At 38.9% G+C, this 19,549-nt stretch overlaps 1 protein-coding gene across 2 annotated transcripts in view; it reads left to right on the top strand.

The window, feature by feature from the left end:
• The window catches only part of slit3 (slit homolog 3 (Drosophila)), a 566,711-nt gene that overhangs the window by 363,687 nt on the left and 183,475 nt on the right, over positions 1–19,549 (top strand). Inside the window, exons 1-2 of one of the 2 annotated variants that reach the window (XM_051933851.1) lie at positions 17,783–17,883; positions 18,002–18,073. Coding sequence is in view for 1 of the 2 variants with exons in the window: in XM_028812973.2 (XP_028668806.1) it covers positions 18,002–18,073 (72 nt within the window). In the remaining variant the exon portion in view is untranslated. Of the gene's footprint in view, positions 1–17,782; positions 17,884–18,001; positions 18,074–19,549 lie in introns of those variants that run through there. The other variant, XM_028812973.2, reaches the window with a different exon arrangement.

Below are 19,549 nucleotides of genomic sequence, written 5' to 3'. Positions count from 1 at the left end.
TGATGCCGATATTTAAGAATAAGGGGGATGTGCAGGACTGTAGTAACTACAGGGGGATAAAATTGGTGAGCCACAGCTTCAATTTATGGGAAAGAGTAGTGGAAGTTAGGTTAAGAATTGAGGTGATGATTAGTGAGCAGCAGTATGGTTTCATGCCAAGAAAGAGCACCACTGATGCAATGTTTGCTCTGAGGATGTTGATGGAGAAATTTAGAGAAGGCCAGAAGGAGTTGCATTGCGTCTTTGTGGACCTGGAGAAAGCGTATGACAGGGTGCCTCAAGAGGAGCTGTGGTATTGTATGAGGAAGTCGGGAGTGGCAGAGAAGTACGTAAGAGTTGTACAGGATATGTACGAGGGAAGTGTGACAGAAGTGAGGTCTGAGGTAGGAGTGATGGATGCATTCAAGTTGGAGGTAGGATTACATCAGGGATCGGCTCTGAGCCCTTTCTTATTTGCAATGGTGATGGACAGGTTGAGAGACGAGATTAGACAGCAATCCCCGTGGACTATGATGTTTGCTGATGACATTGTGATCTGTAGCGATAGTAGGGAGCAGGTTGAGGAGACCCTGAAGAGGTGGAGATATGCTCTAGAGAGGAGAGGAATGAAGGTCAGTAGGAACAAGACAGAATACATTTGTGTGAATGAGAGGGAGGTCAGTGGAATGGTGAGGATGCAAGGAGTAAAGTTGGCGAAGGTGGATGAGTTTAAATAGTTGAGATCAACAGTACAGAGTAATGGGGATTGTGAAAGAGAGGTGAAAAAAAGAGTGCAGGCAGGGTGAAATGGGTGGAGAAGAGTGTCAGGAGTAATTTGTGACAGACAGGTATCAGCAAGAGTGAAAGGGAAGGTCTACAGGACGGTAGTGAGACCAGCTATGTTACTGTATATGGGTTGGAGACAGAGCTGGAGGTGGCAGAGTTAACGATGCTAAGATTTGAACTGGGTGTGACAAGGATGGACAGGATTAGAAATTAGTATATTAATAATAATAATTCTTTACATTTATATAGTGCTTTTCTCACTACTCAAAGCGCTCTCCACACAGGGAGGACCCGGGAAGTGAACCCACAGTCTCCTTACTGCAAAGCATTAGAGGGTCAGCTCAAGTTGGAGACAAGTCAGAGAGGTGAGATTGCGTTGGTTTGGACATGTGCAGAGGAGAGATGCTGGGTATATTGGGAAAAGGATTCTAAGGATAGAGCTGCCAGGGATGAGGAAAAGAGGAAGGCCTAAGCGAAAGTTTATGGATGTGGTGAGAGAGGACATGCAGGTGTGATGTGTGTAACTGAACAAGATGCAGAGAACAGAAAGATATGGAAGAGGATGATCTGCTGTGGCAACCCCTAACGGGAGCAGCCAAAAGAAGAAGAAGATGACTAGTGAGCGAGAAGCATTATTTGAGGCAAATGTGCTAGCATCTGATACTCTAAAAATTGTCTGAGATAGCCTGGTTTTGAAGATTAGTTTCTGATGATCCTGACCATGAGTAGAACTAATAATAATTCTTTCCATTTATGTAGCGCTTTTTCTCACTACTCAAAGCGTTCAGCAATTGCAGGTTAAGGGCCTTGCTCAAGGGCCCAACAGAGCAGAGTCCCTATTGGCATTTACGGGATTCGAACTGGCAACCTTCTGATTGCCAGTGCAGATCCCTAGCCTCAGTGAAATGTGCTTAGACCTGCACCCATGGTCAGGTTTGAATCTGTGATACTATCTATAAATGTACTGTACATCTTTAAAAACAGAACTTTAAAAGAGAGAAGGCCAAACTCTGTTTATTAATCACAGCATTTCAGTCCCCTCTGAAAATCTGTTATACCATATGGCAAGTCAGATAAACATTTTTAGTAGTCTTAAAATAAATTATTTTCTATTTAAAGATGCATGCACGTCATAAAAAAAAAATGTAAGATTCACTTATTAAGTTTTAAAAGCTCCTGAAATGCCGTAATGACATATTACATAATGTTAGATTAACCCTGTTAGACAACTTTGTTATTTTTTCTTTTTTTTTGTGATAAGGTTTATTTGTAAATATCCTTCCACTACAACTATTTTAAATGTTATTAAATGTTATCATTATATTTGCTTACCAAGATTTTTTTTCTAGTGGGCACTAGTATGGTGGGGTTGGGTTCTTGTGACCCCATACTTGGTTGTTTGAGGTGTCATTCCTGAAAGTAGCACACTGTATCATCAGTCATTTGATGTGTTAAACGTTGGTAGCACATGGCATGCTGTGTCCAAGCTTGTGAATTGATCTCTAAGACTTTTGTGTATTGCTATTTAAGATCTTTTGGTATTATCAGTTTCACCTAAACATTTTGCATTTTCTTCCCTGGTTACAATCCTTAATGATCTTTTGATAGACATTCATCTGCTGGTCCTCAAAATGGCCCCTTTGTGGACATCCATTGTTACTATTGTCATGGCAATACACGTACACTATACACTGAAGGGCTACTTTATTATTTGTACCTGCTGAATAGAGACTTGATCTTCCATTTTCATTTAAAACAGCCTGGATTGTCAGGCATGGACTCAGCCAATTCTGGAAGATGTTTCACATTGATGTTGTCAGTTCCAGTGGGGCTCATTATTATTATTTTAAATTAGGTGGCAGTGGTTCTGTACTCCAAATAGCTTATCTGATAAGTTGCACTGATACACATTTGGACTGAAAACTAATGTTTGCTTAGGCCAATGCACAAAACTGAATTTACAGTCCGGTTCCTGGAACAATTTTAAGACCTACCTAGTCTTATGGTACTGAACAATATCAGATGTCTATCTTGCTATCATAAATTGATGTAGCTGACTGACAGCACTGTTGAAATATTTTGTCTGACATTACTTAGGTTATATAAGTGTCTGAAGTGTGTGCCTTGAAACCATCAAACCCCATTACAATGCCATCACTAGAATGCATTGACCACAGGTTGGTTGAATTGAACCACAGGTTTATAGGTTGTGCAGCATGTACTGATCCTCACAGAGTGAAACATCAGAGTGAACCAAGAGTAACCAAATTCATCAAAAAAGAGGTGCTTCCTGTAGGACAGAAAAGGTGTTGTTCTTTGAGTCCTTCAGTATCCAGTGTATTGCATACCTTTAACCACAATGACTGTGATGTTGTGTTATTCAAATACAGGGTGAAAGCCCAAATGCATGTTTGATTGCCATACTTTATCAGTGGCAGACTTATACAAGTGTTATACATGCATCGTGACTCAGACTAGTTGTATTTCATTTTATTTTCTCCCAATCCTGTAAGCCTACATCAACTCTATTTTCCAACAACAACACTATCCTTGATTGGCTATGTTTTTTGCTTTGTGTGACAACTCAGGGGTTGCTTGTGCCCATTGTTATGCTTAATTCAAAGCAATTTTAGACCTTTAGTCTTACCCATTGTCCTTCTAAATTAAAAAAATATGAAATGTTGGTACTTGTTTATTTTCTTGAAGTGACATTAGCTACACATGTAATCATGTCAATGATTGAAAAGTCAGATACATGAGAATGGTAGGCTGGCATAATAAAGTGAATACGTACTGTAATGTATTGTAAATATTTTTTGCTTTATTAAAATATGTGCTAAATATAAAAAGTAAAACAGTTGATCCTAATGGTTATTTAGCAAAGTGTTCACAGTAAGGTGTCTTTTTGTAATTTGATGGAAATTTCTTCAGTGAAGACAGAGACACTGATCTCAAACTGTAGTAATTTTCCATCTTGAATCTATACCTTTTATTAGTGGAATAAAGCTGGTAGCTCTTCTTCAGAATCTTAGAATTTTATTGTGTTCTTTTAAAGATGGAAATTTGAAACGACACATAGTATTCTAAAAGAGAACTCAGAAGTGTCTTTCACAGAAGTGCATACCCTTCCTTTCGTTTAGTCTGTCTTGTGGTAGTCTCTCAAATGAGGACACACATTTGATAACAACTTGCTAAAAACTTCGTAGTTATTAGCTGTGATATTTGCTGCTAAAAAGTCTCTGCCTTTCTAAAAACCCACCCCCAATTCCCTCTATTCTGCGTTTGGCTTTGCAGTGTTCCATTTATACACATGTATTAGGCAAATATGTAAAATAATTATGTCAAGACAGGGAGAGAGAAATAGAAAATAAGCAAAAGAGTTGGTACTAAAGGAAAATAAGCTAAGATTGAAGTAATCAATTCTGAATACCATTAACACAAGGTATTTGAAGCCTACTTATTAATTTGTAATGTTTAATTTGAACATTTTAAAGAGTGTGGCACCAGGACAGACAGACAGACAGACAGACAGACAGACAGACAGACCGACCGACCGACCGACCGACCGACCGACCGACCACTGTAGGTATTATGGCCCCATGTGTTTCAGAAGTGTTTCTGTCTGCTAGAATATCTTTCTGTCATTTTGACTATTGCATCATTATATGGTGTAACAACAGCAAATAGACTAGATAAGCATTGCGGCCTGCTATTTTCTTGCATGGCATGTTTTCATTTACAATTAGAAAATAATGTTAAATTTCGTTATTTGTTTAGACATGCAATCAGAAGGTTAATGCTGTGCAGCCTCATCTCTGATTCTGCTGGAGTGGTATCAATATCTTTAGGCACGTTTAGCGATATGGATGGTTTGAGTACTGAAATCTGTACCTTCTATGTCTCTTCACTATCAACTCTCTTAACAGCAGCCCTTTTCGCAACCTTTTGACTTAATGTGACACAACGTTTAATTTACATGCACAGTTTGCAATTCATAAGTTCATGAATGTAGCTGCCAAATTCTTTCAGCTCTAATGTTGTAACTGTGAACAGAGAGCATGCACACCATCTATAACAACGTATTGTTCACTTACTCTATACCACTAGTCTCTTGATGCTTTTGAATGCCAATGTGCAATCTGATTTTACAGAAACGCTTTTCCCTTGCAAAAAGTTATGATTATTTTTAACAAATGTAATGTACTCTCCACTCACGTGACAAACGTTTATGTACTTAATAGTGGTCTTTTTAGGAGACTATTCGGCTGTAGATAGTTATTTGTGATTAAAAGATTGCCTGAACCAGGTTAACTAGAACACCATTGCTCTTTGCAGTTGAAAATCACCACCATTTTCATGAGACATTTGATTGGTTTAGAAATGTGACACTCACTGAGTCGTCTAACTGTTCCCACCCACTTTTAAGCATAACTCACTCATGGTCGTCTCCAGACATATGTATTATCCGTCTCACTCTGCGAGGCTATGTAGTGCTCAATGGTTAATTTGCTAGGGGTCCTAAATTTTATTTTTAATACTGATTGCTTTCTAGCGTCAACTTCCATTGAGTAGTTATATCTTAATCCAGCCCAAGTTATTCTGTAACAAATAAATTGCCTTTAAGTAGCTTCCAATCCACCAAATGTAGTGTCTACTGCAAATATAGCTAAACAAAACATGGTATATATAATTATTCCAATTGCTTACATATATTTTAACATGAGGCCAGTCTTAGCCTGTCTTACCATATGACTCTGTGGGTTGATGCACTTACATCCTGCGTACTTACTGTAGATTAACTAACAGGAAAGATGGCATTGATGCCTGGCACTTTAAATGAGAGCTGACTAGAATGAAATTTTAACTGAGGTCACCAGCAGGTAGCACCATCTGGCTAATGACCTTATATGTTGACCTTTGACCCATACTGGGTACAGATCATATGATTAATCATGTCAGTCCAGCAGAAAGAAAATATAAGCGAACAGAATCTACAGTTCTGGCAAGAAAAAGGAGACAAAACGGCAGCAGATTTTTTTAAAGGAGCCTGACAAAAGAGATTTTTTTCTTGCTGTTTTGGAGTGTAAATGTAGGTTTTTATATTTCTTAAAGTGTTAGTGATGTTAACCCAAACAAATAACTGCAGTTATCACCCAATCACAGACATCAGTAGAAATTAAAGGAAAGTTTATTCTAGTTGGAAATAAGGAAGCACAGTTCACAGGAAAGGGTAAGGGACAGTCATGTATTTTGAAGGAGAGACTTAGTGGGCTTTTAAACAAAAATCAAAGGATGTGATTTCGAAACCACATGGCAACAACCTAAGTAAACTTATTTTTTAAGGGCAAATTCAGCACAAATATTAGAAAGGTTTTATTCACACTGTAGCCACCAGGGGGTGCTACTGAGCCTCCAGACACAATATCGCCCAGCACAATTCTGCTGGATGAATCCACCAAACCTTTTCAATACACACACATGCAAAGATCTGTCAGCAGTATCAAGTATATTCAACTTCTTCCTCCTTCCTTTTTCCAAGAGTGTTGCCCGCTGCCTCCCGACTCTTACACCTTTTAAGCTTGACCAGGGAATGCCTTTTGTGCTTCAGCGTATCCTCTTGGAACCTCATATGCAAACCAGGGAGATCTCCCTCCGACAGCATCCTCTAATGGCTCATAGGGACCCTGTCAGAGTTGCACTTCCAGACTCCAACTCCCGTGAATACCAGAGAGTGTCCAAACTGGGATCCCACTAAATGACCACTGCCACCTGTCTTATGTCATCATTTAAATAATTCCAGTTGGGCAAGAAGCCATTTCCTCATCCAGCCGTCATGCTTGTCTGTTCTTCTATTCTGGCCTCCCTTTCCAGGCAAGAAATTATCCTCCATGACAGGACGTCAGGATGTCCTTCCTCTCTGGCATTTACAGCATAAAGAACAATAGACACATGGTGGAGAATAGGACTTTAGGAATTTTAAATCTTGTTTTGAAGTTATTTTGAAGAAATTAGTTCCGTAGTATTGGTGAGATTGGTGAACTGAATGATATGTTCTGGTCAAAGATGTTTTAAAATGAAATAAACCATGCCACCCAACCAGAAATAAACTACACGCTGTGCAAAGAATTTCATTTTAATTCAATTGGTAAACCATAATTGAAGTGTTTTAAATTATGAAAGAAATGAGTACATTTTATTGAGATCATTACTTTCAAATAAATTCATAAAGAACATGGTGGCACAGTTGGAAACTTGTTAAAGATCAATTTCACACAAAGTTAGGAATTTTTTCTTCACACTGAGAACCATAGACTCATGGAATAAATTACCAAGTAGTGTAGTAGATAATAAGGCTAAAGAAATTTGAAACTCAACTTGATGTTGTTTTGGAGGACTTAGGTGTATAGGATTGAGAATAGCCTGTTTTTGTCAAATGTTTTTGTAATGTTCTCATGTTCTTATTTCACTCCTTCTGTTTCTACTGTAGACCTGACCCTGAGCAACCAACATAATCCATAGGTCTCAAATTGTTTGAGTATGGAAACAGTTGTAAGTTTTTTTGGTAAAAATGTATTACTGATAAAAACAGAGTAAAGCTATTCTACAGTATATGTATGAGCTGAAGCAGACACCAATGGTATGCTCTGTCATGAAAGGAACTAATAGAATCAGGTTTCTATATCAGTTGTCTTCACTTGATTATTAAGAGGTGGATAGGCTTCCTAGCAGCAAGGGAGCTGCTCTTAAAGACAGATTTAGAATCATTGCTGACATCACTGGGTAGTGACACTACCTTCTTTAATTTCAGCAGATAAGAATGGAAAGATCTTTGCTGCTTATCATTTACATCAGCACAGCCTCTGAGTTCTTATTGATTTTGCCATTTTTTTCCTTATGTTTAATGTAGTCCTTTTGTTCAGAGGTACTGTATTCCTGTCACCGTACTGTGTGTTAGTGAGCTTTTAATGTGTGCATTACAAAAAACAAAATCAAATGAAAACAACAAAACAGTGCAATTCAAACATGGGATTCATAAAGAATAGACTATAAAAACAAGCACTGCACTCTGTCTGCCCTAATGGCTCCATCTAAGACATACTGTGTTTGGTTGAGTGGACCTGTTATAGCTAGCTTGGCAAAGAGAAACTGTCAGCAGTTTTTGGTAACTTTTATGCATCCTGATTTATCCTTTATTGGGCTTGATGGCAATCTTCCTTATAAAATGTTGAGGCTTTCAGTAATAATGTCAGAGTTAGGTAGGTCTTATCAAGTCTGTTTTTCCTTAGGAATTGGAGAAAGTGGCACATCAATTGCCCAAGAAAGAATTATTCATTTGGGACTCCCTGATTACCATGAGGTATATCATACACTTACTGTTATCCAGCGTAAGCATTACTAGCCATAGGTTGAAGATGTCACTGTTACTGAAGGGAATAAACATTAGAACAATTCTGATAGGAACAATTCAGCCTGTGGCCTGTAGGGGAAGTCCTACAACCTGAAACACCATCACTAGAGTCCAAAAATGATTTAAAAAATAGCTTTAATAACAAAACCTAAATAAGTAATACACAGCAAAATACAACAAAAACAGAAATAATTATAAACATCTCTGCCCCCAAGGTCTAACTAAATATCAGTGGCCCCTGGCTACTCTGTTACATGTATTACCTCCTTACCTTCCAATACCGTGACTCTACTTCCTACCTCTGACCAGCTGAGCTTTTTGTCTCCAGTAATCTCCCAACCCCAAGTTCCCTGAGAAAAGCAAGCAAGGCCTTTTTATATTGTACCCCAATCACCTACCCTGCTACGAGCACTTTGGGGTCCTGGCTGATATCATTAGTCATTGATGTCATATTGGTAGAACTCATCCTTAGAAGCACCACTGATCCTTGCAGGTTAGCCTCACTACAAAGGTGTAGTGGAGAAATCCAGATTGGGGGTCCTCTCCAGTATGCGCGTGATGCCACAAAACATTGCTTCCTGGCTATCTGGGGAAACTCAAACACCACAATAGAGCTTAGATTTGTGATGTTTCAGCCAGGATTCCTCCTCTGGCTGGGGTTCAGATTTATGTTTTATATCTCTTTTTGTTCATTTTTATGTTTTATGTTTATGTGCATCTTTATTTATTTTTGGTTTTGTCCATGTGTTTTGTGGGTGGTCACCACCAGGAACTGTCCTCAGCTCTGTAAATCTGAAGTGTTTACCACAGTTTCTGGTGGTTCATTGTGAGTGCGCTTCAGACTGCTGAGTTCTTGTGTTTTGTTTGTGCTTACTCATTTACTGGATTTTTTGACTTATTGCTGTTTTTCAAGTATTCCTGGAATTTCGTATTGGGACTATGTTTGATTTTGGATTTGCCTTTAACAGACATTATATGTGTTGTGTGTTTTTCGGAGCATCTCGATGTTACAGAGCATTTTTATTTTATAAAGATTTGGTGTTTGTCCTTATTGCTAGCTGGGATTTGATGGTGATATTCCAGTGGATATTATTAGAAGTGCGTTTGGCACTTATTGGGACTTGTGTGCTTTTGGACTCCAAGGTTCATTACATTATTATGGCCAATGGGATCTGGAATGGCCTCCTGCTGTGACAATGGGGTCCACTGGTGGTCAATAAGAGTACCTCAACCTAGATGAACTTCACAAGCCCAACAAGTCCACTAGTCTTATTCACCTAGGTTCTTCAAAATAACTGTTGTTCACTTAAAAGTCTAATAACACTAGTTGTTGTGAAAGATATTGCTAAAAATATGAAATAAAAATCTTTTATAATGAGTGCTGACAAAGTGTTTTATGATTCCTGTCATCAGAAAAGTAAGCTATTTTGAAAAATTGATCAAAAGAGTTGTTTACCGTTCTTCTGGTGTTGAGTATCAGTACAAAGCTTTTCAGCATATCAAGTATTTTGAAAAGTATACAGTAAATCAACACACCATTCTGTTTTGTATAGTGTCTTTAATAGTAAATGTAATTGTGAAAAACGTCAAAGGTTCCTGTAAGTTTGTCAGTTTTATATAGAAACATTTTAAATGAAAATTGCCATAGTCCAAATAAGCAGAAAACTAAGCAATCAATAAACAAAGTTTTTCTTTAATTTCCATAATTTGTATAACCTGAAAAGTAATATTGATTTTGTTTCATATATGGCAGCACATTTCAGTGTCAGCAGCATGACATCATACAATACAACTCTGTAGTTCAACAGATACTTTTTTTTACACAGCGGGCCTCATAAAGGGAACTATCGCAAAGTATGTCTGAAGGGGAATTTGTGAATAATTGTGCTCTGTCCTGCACTGCCACACCATTAAGGACTAGCTTCTAATGTTGGATTGAACTAAACTGTCAAAGAATATGGATGTTTCCCTAGCACTCATCACACGGGTACTGTATTCTAATTTGAAATGCTATCACCTAGTTTTCCGTCACCTCAAATACTCAAACTTTCTTAACTCCCAAAATCATCATATCTGCATTTATTTATTTATTTTTAATTTATTTTTACCTCATCCTGTCAATCCTAGACCACTTTTTAGTCTTCCTTACTGTGGCTCCTACTTAACATTAACACATCATAGAAGAGTCATTTATAACCCTCTGTGTAGTTTATAACTGAAGTCACTTCTAGAGTCAGTCACTCCTTTATGAACTAATAATATGCTAGACTAAATTGCTAGCCCTTGACTACTATAAATCCTTGTACATTTATAAAAGTGCTAGTTCCCCCAGAATACTAATGTATACTATGAATGCCTACAATACCCATTTAGGCAGATTTGGCCTTATTTGACACCAGAAGAGGCAAAGTAAGGCTTGCCTTTCAGTAGGTTGCAAGTACCTTGCAGATGTCATGTGTAACACAGGGATTACTGCTACACTGATGTATTAGATGTTCCCACAATAGCACCGAATCAGTGCTCATGTGCAGCCCTTCTCCACAATGTAGACCTTTTGCCTCTCAGCACCAATCTGCTCAGGGCCAGATACTGTGTTTATTGAAGCTCCTTAGATTGGACTGACAAAGTATTTTCTTATCTTGAATCTTCAATGTCTAAATGATTACAGGTTAGTAGCAATGACCTTTGTAATGATGAAGATATTTTAATGCCTGATACTTGACCCACTACAGTTTTGTTACCATGCCAACAGGTCAATTTAGAATGCAGTAAATATGACTCTCCAGTACTTTTTGCAGCATTGAGATATCCATCCATCCATCCATTATCCAACCCGCTATATCCTAACTACAGGTTCATGGGGGTCTGCTGGAGCCAATCCCAGCCAACACAGGGTGCAAGGCAGGAAACAAACCCCGAGCAGGGTGCCAACCCACCGCAGGGCACACACACCCACACACCAAGCACGCACTAGGGACAATTTCGGATCGCCAGTGCACCTAACCTCCATGTCTTTGGACTGTGGGAGGAAACTGGAGCACCCGGAGGAAGCCCACTGCGCCACCGTGCCGCCCCACATTGAGATATCTCATACACTTATGTATATTTGTGATCATATTTGTGGATTTCAATGTTGCATTTAGTACAATCATTCTAGAGCTTCTAGCAAACTTCTCACTATGAATCAGGTCTGTGCCACATATTTCTGGATATCTGATGTTCTAAGGAACAAACTTCAGACAGTAAAGATGGGCGAGCATCAGTCAGGGTTCTTGAGCCTGCACACAGGGTTCCCTCAGAGCTGTGTTCTGTCTCCTTTCCTTTTGCTCCCTCTACACCAATGACTACACTTCCAATAACCCATCTGTTAAACTGCTGAAATTTGCAGATGACACCACCCTGATTAGCCAGATCACAGATGGGAACAAGATGCTATATCAGAGGAAGATGGATTGCCTGCCCAGTTGGTGTACCCTCAACAATGTTATTTCAAAATTCTTGAAAACAGTAGAAATTATTGTGGATTTTAGGAAACACTCCTCACCTCCTACATCCCTAGTTATAAATTGTGTCACTGTGAACAGAGCAGAATCATTTAAATTTCTTGGCACAGCTATTTGTCACAGTCTGAACTGAGATGAAAACATAACCGCTCTTATCAAGAAAGCTCATCAGTAGATGTTTTTTTACTGTCCTTCAGTTTAAAAAGTTTAACCTATCCAAATCAGTGATTGTACGGTTTTATAGAGCTGTTATTGAATGTATCCTCTCCTTTTCCGTAACAGTCTTGTATGGAAATGCATCTTCTCACTCAAAACATAAACTGCAGTTTGTTATTTGGAAAGCAAAAAAGATTGTGGGCTTGAAAGAGCTTCTCTATTACTGCTTTCACTATGGCTAAGCCCAGTCTCTGATTCAACTCTATCTTTTCCTGATTTCTAAACTTCATCTTCCTATTGTTTTATATACATGTGTTTTGTGCAATAGAATTTTCAGTACTACTTTATATTAATTATTTTGGTGGTGGCATGTATTGTACATGGGCAGCATGGTGGCGCAGTGGGTTGCGCTGCTGCCTTTCAGTTAGAAACCCGGGTTCGCTTCCCGGGTCCTCCCTGCATGGAGTTTGCATGTTCTCCCCGTGTCTGTGTGGGTTTCCTCCGGGTGCTCCGGTTTCCTCCCACAGTCCAAAGACATGCAGGTTAGGTGCATTGGTGATCCTAAATTGTCCCTAGTGTGTGCTTGGTGTGTGGGTGTGTGTGTGCGCCCTGCGGTGGGCTGGCGCCCTGCCCGGGGTTTGTTTCCTTCCTTGTACCCTGTGTTGGCTGGGATTGGCTCCAGCAGACCCCCGTGACCCTGTAGTTGGGATGTAGAGGGCTGGATACTGGATGGATGGATGTATTGTATATCATGTTGTGTAAGTGCATTTACCTTGATATATGTATGGATGGAACATTAAGAGAAAATTCTAGGAACTATTACACTTGGCAATAAAGTTGAAAAAAACTCCACCTTATGTACTCAATTAATGCCACTTGGAGACAAAAAGGTTAGAGATTCATGGAAAACACAGCAGAGCAGATAGATATTAATTCTCAAACATCGTATGTCTCATAAACCATTATAGTCCAGCAGCAAAAATAAAGCCATATAACAAACATATAGGCTGAGAGAATCATACACTTCTAAGACAAAATTAATTGAAAATGCTTTAATATCAAAATGTGAGTTATAATTGCAAATATCGCAGTCACTATTAGGATTGTTATTGCAGTCTGTTTTCAGAGAAGAGTGTTAGGAATGGATTTAATTGAATGGCTGCCTTCTTACTTTTAATAGGATGTGAATTATATTTTACGATATTTGGTAGCAAGCAACCACCTGCCCTAATTTGTTTAAAGCCTAGCGTCATCAAGCCTGCTTTTTTATTCCTGCTTTTTTTTATTCCCTTCCATCTTAAAAGAGCAGTGACTTTTATTATAAGCTGCAGGCCTGTCATATAACTGCAATATATCTAATATGCAGTACTTTCCAGTGCAGTAATGTATGAGCAGGCGGAACTGTCAAACATTCAAATAAGGCTTCAGAGTCGCGGCCATTTGGGCAAATCAGCTTTGTTTTGTGTTGGCTTAAAGACAAACGGCATCACAGCACTGTTCCCTTTCTCTCAGAGGAAGCCTGAAGGTAATTACTATCTCAAACAGTGAGACCTGAAGGAGAGATGTATGGCAGAGAGTCTGACTTTCTCTACAGCAATCTGTCCAGTGCCTTCATCCTCTAAGTGATGCGGACTGAAGTGTTCTGTTGTGCCATCTTTATTAAAACAAACAGGGCTTCTCTTTGTGACTGAATCAAAACACTTTCACTTGTCCATTGCACTTCAGTGGGAAATTGTTTAATCTTAAAATTACTGGCCAATTTTTTTACTTCTGAAATTGAAGACAACTGTGTTTGTACATTCTACATAGGAGCGCTTTTTCTTTTAGCTTTTTAATTTCTAAAGGCACTGATGATGCCATCAATTGGACTCCCTTTAAAGACTTTGCAGTATGTGAGGGCCTTAATATTTTGTGCTTTAAAACGCTTACAAGGTTGTGGTCTGGAAGTGTTTAACCAAAGCATATACCAGTTTCCATCCATCCATTAATTTTCTTTGACCATCTCTGCTTTAACACATACAATCTCAACAGACCAGTATTCATTCTCCAGTTAAAATATCATACACATCTTTGGGATGTGGATGGAAAGAGGAACTTTCATAGATATTGTGAGAACATACCAATTACACACAGACAAGGATTTGATGAATTGTGCGAATGTTATCTGATTGAAACACATCATATTCATGCTGCTTTAATTTCCACAGTCTTGCATATGCATACTAAACCATGATGCTGTTGGCACTCCTATCACCCATCTTCAGACAAAAATCTTTAGCTTGGATTAGCATCCACAGTTCAGCAAAAGACAGATGGCATTCTTCCTTATTTACACAACAATGGATTTATTCATGGGAGTGAATCATGTGTCAGCAAGCGAAAGATGGTGTGTTGCATTGGTGTGACGTCAACCTTTTTCCCCCAATACCCCCGACATTATATGGGAGTCCAGGAGAGCCATACTGTGACACTACTTGGCTATCTACAAGAATCCCAAATCAGGTGTACTGCACGTATTCAACCTGTGAAAATTAGGGCAGGGTATAAGTGCACAGTGAGTTCAAGGGGCATTAGAGGGCACCATTACATGAGCTGTACAGGGGAGCATTTGTTGATCTTTGATGTATATTTGTTGATAGGGGTACATGTAACTCGTCTTTATAATTGTCCTTTGAATATGAAGCGAGAGTTGTACTGAAAGAACGGTGGCATGAAGTTAGTACAGCTGGCTTCTCTGAAAAAGACAGTAGCAGAGGAGAGAGTTTCAGGAGGAGGCAGTTGGGTTAGCCAGTCACACCACTTGTTAATTTAAAGTATACTTAGTATAGCAGCAGCATTTACATTACTTGTTGTACATGTTTTTTATTCATACTATTTTTTGTAATTGATGGCTATTTGCCTGGTCATGTATGACATGAAAGTTCATTTTTTTCTAAACAGCTATAATGTAAAAGGGTAAAGTGTTTCAAAGTGGCTAAGAGTCTTATTTAGTTTTATGAAAGTATTTTTTGTTGGCAACCATCATCTGCATATTTGTCTTGTATACAGATGATGCCATTTTAAGAAGCTGTATTTTCACTTGTCAAGCATTTCTGTGTAACAATTGTGGAAAGCATACCCCCGGACACAGACAGACAGACAGACACCAGAATGTCCAAAACACACTTCTTTATTTTTCTTACAGCACCACAATGCCTTCCTCCACCAACTCTTTCTTCTTTCTCTCTTTCTCTTTCTCTTTCTCTTTCCGACCTCCTCTCCCCTCCTCACAAGCTTTGTCTCCTTCCTCCCAACACCGGCTCGTCTACTGGAGGGAGGCAGCCCCTTTTAAACTGACCCGGATGAGCTCCAGGTGCTCCCCCTGACGACACTTCCTGGTGTGGCGGAAGTGTCAAGAGAGCACCTGGAAACACTCCGGGTGCCCCTGGGATTTCTTCCGGCAGCACTTCCTGGTGTGGCGGAAGTGCTGCCATCCAGGATTTCATAACCGTCCGGGCACCCTTTGGCGGTGGCCACGTCCTCCGGTAGGGATGAGCGTCCCAGCTCCAGTCCAGTGGCCCACAAGCAGACCTGGGAGGCTGCCCTCTCGTGGCCCAGGGGAGGTATCATCCATCTCAGGGACCGTCCAGGCGTCCCAGCTGGGTAGGGTCCCCAGCCGTCTGGGACACAACATGAAAATTGTTTTCCCAAAAAATATGTGTAAGTTCATACCAATGGATAAGGTAAAGCTCTTTACTATGAACAATATCATGACCCTTACAGTTGGAGTGGGTTGTGGGTAGTGATAGTTTGAGCCTAATTTTTGTGCCTTATGAAATGGGTACCTTTTAATAATTGACTTATAAGAATGTAAAAAATAGTGGAAAACTGTTCATAGCATGACCAGTGTTTTACTTTAGGGAATGCCACTAATCCTTAAAGGGTGTGGGGAGTAAATTGTCTGTCAGAAGTATTGTCACGATTTCTAATTGATACTAGTGTCTACCAGAGGGTACTATGATTTTATAGATCTGATTTGTTATAGACTTGGTTGAATTCCAGCTTATAGTTGTGCATCAGACAAAGAGGCAAAACAAAGTTAGTATATGAAAGAGATAGAAGGTAAATAGGAAAAGAAGAGTTTTCTGTGATGCCAGGGAGGTGGGCAAGAGTAATGGTAAACTTATGAAATAAATATGGTTCAAGACCAGTGTTAAAAAACCAAGAGAGGCAGCAGATTTTTTAAAATGTTGTTGGTTTTTTCTTTATGTTCTCTTTCTTTTGATCACACCATTATATTTATTTTGTGAATAAACAGACCATTATTTTATTATAGTTTTACCTTCTTGGTGTCATTTTGAATTGGGAGGACACACTGTGAGTTTCATCATCTATTACATCTGAACAAAATGATATTACTTTCTGGATTTTGCAAAAATAACAGACATTTAACTCTGAGGTGCTTTTATGTTCATAATATTGACAGATGTTAAGGGTAAAGCATCAAGAGAAAAATTGATTGCCATTCTTTTTTTAATACCGTATATACCTACTTAACCTAAGGTAAATTAAAATTTTAATCTCTTTATAAATTTTTATATTTCATAAGCTGAAAATTCAATGTGTATTGTTATGTGTGCACAGCACAATACAAATCTCACTTCTGTGTCTCCCGCAGACTAGTGACAGTAGTATAGTACACTATAAACAACAGACAGAAAATACAAAACCATACTTTAAATACATCAGACATATTTAAATCTTTAATAATACAGTTTGACTTTCTAAGTCAGCTGGAGTTATGCAAGAACTAAACAAAAGTAGTCCTGAGCTGGCCGGATGCCATGCCAAGATATTATATAACCAGTGAGGATGGACTCCACTGTGCATCTGCAGTTGGTAAATATACCGTGCAGTATATCATATTGCTGTCTTCCACATACATCCTAGTGTATCACAGTATTTGATAAGTATTTTTGCAGTAGTTGAGATGTGTTTTATCCACTTTATTTCATCACTGAAAGCAACTCCAGTAAATTTAAACCTGTTGACTCAATTTACTGCATCCTGCCAGTGAAGAGGCAGTGTGTGGTCTGCTTCTTAGTTTCTGAAGTCTATGACCAGGTTCTTCATTTGTCTGACATTGAGGGAGAAGGCAAAGCTCTTCTCTGTAAGCCATCTTAACATTGTAGGTAATCAGGCCTACAATGGTGGTGTCATCATCATATGTGGCATTAAGTGAACTAGGAGCCTTGAACATGGATCAGTGTGAATAAGATGATGCTGCCAATCCACATATACTGAGAATTTGTCATTTAGTAAGTCCAAATCAAGTTGCATAAACTGTAATGTTTATTCCTTTTATAGCCTATGCAGAAGGCACCATTTCAGTGGTGAGATTTATACTGTATTCTCAATAGTAGGAAGGTTGCTTTGTTGCAGGTCTTTAACCACAATTGTTTACAACACTCCCCTAACAACCTGGTACCTATTTTCACCTCTTCACCTAGAAGCTAGACAAGCATTTCTAGCACAGATTAATCACCCAGATGTGCGCATTCTTCCATTAATGTATCAGCTAAGCATAAATGAATTTAAAGCTCATTGCATGTATTCCCCCACTTTGTGCCTTGAGTTGTGAGGGTGATACCAGCCTTCAAATTAAAGTAAAAGAAAATGAAAGCAGAGTCTGCGAGGGCACCGCCATGACCTCCAGTGATTTACAGGCCATCTTCTTTAATGAAATTGTTTCGGTGACAGAGCCGGTAAAAGCTTGTAATGGATTGGGTGCTCTAATGTAATGAAATTACTCCCTTTTCTGCCCTTAAAGAAAGAGAGGAGCCAGCGAGAGAGAGAGAGAGAGAGAGAGAGAGAGAGAGAGAGAGAGAGAAAATGCAATTAATATTTACAGAGAGCTGACAGTCGGGCTGGGCTATGAGTTAGCCAGCCTCCTGCTCATTCTGTCTCATGTTGTCTGGAGAGACGGAGGGATGGCTCGCTTTGACGCAGGCCGCAGGAGCCGGCAGTGGCTGCAGGTTGAGCTGGGTTTCCATTTGACAGCAACCTGCAGAGGTGAAACTCTGATAACCGTTCTCTCTCGTTTTCTCTTTTGCTGTCTCCCCCCAGTCTTTGCTGTGATTTCCCTATGTCATTATCAGACAGTCTTATCACTTCTGTCTTTTGTTCACAGGCAACTGGACAACAACCACATTAGCTGCATTGAAGATGGTGCCTTCCGAGCTCTGCGGGACCTGGAGATTCTGTAAGTGAACCCTGATTGGCCGCTTGAATTAATCTTTCAGGGCCTTCTGCATTTACACTCTTCATCATCTGTCCTTTCCTTTTTTATTGTTGGCCCAGTTGATAAATTGACTTAACCTCCTGTTTCTTTTTTTTTTGTTTTACTATTCAAGGATAGTTTGTCGGGATCTGTAGAGTGAAACAATTGGGGTAGATGTTTTATACACATTCCCTATTACTAAAGAACTCTTCCCCAGGTTACTCATGGTGAATGACTTCACGTCTTTTACTTTTGTTCATGCACTTCCCTTTTGCTAAGACCAGAAAAGCATTTCTAATTCAATTTGACATTTCAATGAGACTGTTTGCCAGTATCAATGAGTCAGTGGGTGCATACAGATAAAATTTTTAAAAATGTGTTGTTTGCATTCTCCATCTTGGGCAATATAACAATAATTACCTTTCATGTAATTTTTACAGTGTATTTCAGAACATCTCTTAATCAGAAAAAAACACAGCCACTCTCCCCAAGTGTAAAAAGGATGGTGAGAGGAGATGTGCACTTGGGGCCCATTTGAAAGTAATTATGCTGTAGTGGTATGAAAGTGAATGTAATGGAGAAAGTGAAAGGCATTCAAAATCCCTCTTGCTCAGCTTTGGTGTAATGCCATTCAAAAAATTTCAAAACCAACTGAGAAAGACTTGATATACACTTTGAGACTGTGTGAGTAGCATGTACATTTTGACACAATGCACACCCTCTCCAGTACGTTAATTTATAGTGATAAAACCAAAGATTGAGAGAAGATTACTTTTTATACACACAAGCATATGTATGCATATACTGTACTGGCTTGACTCACGGCAGACTTTTATTCTCTTGCTGTCACTGGCATTTGTATTTTTTTTCCCTCTTTTCATGTAGGTTTTCCACACACATACATTTAAACATTTACGTTGATTGGTAAACCAGTCTTGTATGAGTGAATGTGGGTGAGTGGGTTGTATATTATTATTATTCATAATGGTTGTACTGTATAAATGTGTCCTTTTTAATACATTAGCATTCAGACCTAGGCTGGGTCTTGCTTTACACCTGTTGTTGATAATGAAATATGGTTTGCTTCCCTATAACCTTGTTCTAGAAAGGTCAGTTCAGAAAATGAACACCAATATGTTCTTGACATACAGGCATTAATGATATTAAACTGCATTTTAATATAAGCCTATTTTTTAGCCAATATGTCTGGTCTAGTTAGCATTATTTTGTAGGTTTCAATCCTGAGCAAAAAGTATTTTATTAATCAATATATATTGTCAAAATTTCTAGAGGTGAATTAATACATGCGTAAATTTAAATAGATAGATATAAATTGACAAACACAGAAAAGCTAGAGTGGCATAATAAGTAGAGTTGTCACCAGACAGCACTTTAGTCCCTGATGTATGAGAATTCCCTGTGGGACTTACATGTTCTCTCAATACAAGTAGAAGTACT

The sequence above is a fragment of the Erpetoichthys calabaricus genome, chromosome 11, assembly GCF_900747795.2.
Source record: "Erpetoichthys calabaricus chromosome 11, fErpCal1.3, whole genome shotgun sequence".
Classification (NCBI taxonomy): domain Eukaryota; kingdom Metazoa; phylum Chordata; class Cladistia; order Polypteriformes; family Polypteridae; genus Erpetoichthys; species Erpetoichthys calabaricus.
Note: the sequence above shows the minus strand (reverse complement) of the source record. Positions and strands in the feature narration are given on the sequence as shown.